Source organism: Eurypyga helias, unplaced genomic scaffold, assembly GCF_000690775.1.
Source record: "Eurypyga helias isolate BGI_N326 unplaced genomic scaffold, ASM69077v1 scaffold11785, whole genome shotgun sequence".
NCBI classification, from domain to species: Eukaryota; Metazoa; Chordata; class Aves; order Eurypygiformes; family Eurypygidae; genus Eurypyga; species Eurypyga helias.
Genome location: NW_010252446.1, coordinates 33,931 through 35,792, shown reverse-complemented (window position 1 = coordinate 35,792; position 1,862 = coordinate 33,931). Strand labels below are relative to the sequence as shown.

The 1,862-nt window shown below is 41.0% G+C and overlaps 1 protein-coding gene across 1 annotated transcript in view; it reads left to right on the top strand.

Moving 5' to 3' along the window:
- LOC104510222 (protein cordon-bleu-like) overlaps positions 1-816 on the top strand; it is a gene marked incomplete at its 5' end in the record, with an annotated part of 20,114 nt that extends 19,298 nt beyond the window's left edge. Inside the window, one exon of the mRNA XM_010152395.1 lies at positions 520-816. Coding sequence (XP_010150697.1) covers positions 520-816 — 297 coding nt within the window. The remainder of the gene's footprint in view (positions 1-519) is intronic.
- Positions 817-1,862: the final 1,046 nt, after the last annotated feature.

Here is a 1,862-nt window from a genome sequence, read left to right as displayed (position 1 = left end):
TTTTTTAAATATGTCTGGAAAATTTAGGTTTAATGGCATTTTTTTCAATGAAGACATGTCTGAGAGCTCAGATCTAGAAGATCCTCCCTGTCATCTGAGATTATTTCTGTGCAGCCCAGACTGCAAAGAGTAACGAGATTCCTGGGTGGCTGCTGCAGCCTTAATATATCTTCCTGATTCCCAAACCCTTGTGGTTGTTTCCAAATTAATACCAAGTCTAACTCTCTCACTTACCTTACATGCCAGTAAGAGTTACAGGATGCTGGAGCTCACAGTAAATGAAGATTGAGTTTCTGAGACAGAATCGATGCCAAATCCTTGGTGCTGGTAGTCAGCCCAGCTGAGTGATGTGAGTGAGTAGTAACAGATGTTCAACCCCATGAGCAAACAAAAGCTATGTGTGGTTTACATCATTTAAACAGAGTGAAATCGGGGTACTGAAAGTGCATCAAATGTCACATAATTACAGTTTAGTCATGCTTGATATTAACTACCTCCTTTCAACTGCATCATGAACAGATCTCCTCATTGGCCTCCGAAGAGCTACAGAGGTTTAGGAATGCAGAACAGTCCTTGCAGAAGGCAGAAGACCCTCAGGAAGAGCAGCTTTGTATCCCACCTGTCCCTGCCCAGCCGCCACCACCACCTCCCCCCACTCACCTGTCAGCAGCAGCTCCTAAATCCTTTGCCACGGCTACAGGTAACCCTGGGGAGGCAAGGCAAGCCCTAATGGAGGCCATTCGCTCTGGTGCTGGAGCAGCAAAGCTAAGAAAGGTAAACGTGCTTTTATATTTCATTGTGGCTGAAACAACCTAGGCTTGCTGTTCTTTGAGAGCCACTTATAAACTGTTCTAACCACATGTTTCTTTCTTCCATCCAAAGAAAGTACATGCACTGTTTCCTCTAACCGAATCAAAGATCAGGAGTGTATTTCAGACCTTTGGACAGCTATTGAAACATACTGCTAAAACATTCCCATGCTTTTATGAAACCACATAAATAGTCAATAGCTTTTTTCTTTTAAAGAGAACATCAATAGCATGAATATCATTCCAGAAACCATTTTCATGCCCTTTTCATTCCTGTGAGTCTAAGATAATACTGGATGTCCTTTATACAAGGTGAACCTAAGAAAGATCAGATAGGAGACCCCAAAGCCAACCTAGAAATAAGTATCCTTTCCTGATTTTAGTAGTGTGTCCTAGACCTTGGTTCCCAACACTTGCACGCTGGTTGCACGTGCTGAGAGCTGTCAGTGAAACTGTGGGTTCATTTTGGTGGCTGTCTGAACTTTATTAATTGGATGATGTGTGTTTCAGTTCTGTGATCAGCTGTGGGTCAGTCAACTCCCAAGATGACTAAATGCTCAGTTGCTTGGGTCTGATTTTTGAAGTAAATTCACTCCTCTCTTTGACCAAAATCTGTTCTTCCTAAGCTCAAGTTACACTGTGTTTCTTGGTAAAGAGAAGCAGATCAGTTGGCCTTAGTGGAGTCATCCAAGTATTACACTGCAGTATCCAAGAATAGCCTTTGATCCAAGGACTTTAGGGAATGTAAAAAAAGCAGATGTAGTTTTCCCAACACATGATTTAGCTGATGCCAACCATAAAAGTGTAAATAGGCTTTAACCTTGCTTACTTGTCCTCTTTAAAATAATTCAAAAAAATACCATCAAATTTTAACATTAAAAAGTAGCCCCAAAAAATCTTGTTTCTGATAAAGCAGAAATTCCTCAGAATCATACAGATGGCACAAACAAATCAGTGTTTCAGGGAACTATACATCAGCATGCAAATGGAATGTGCACTTATTTTGCATGTGGAAAAATTACATCTGTATTATGCGTACTGTTAGGAAGAGCG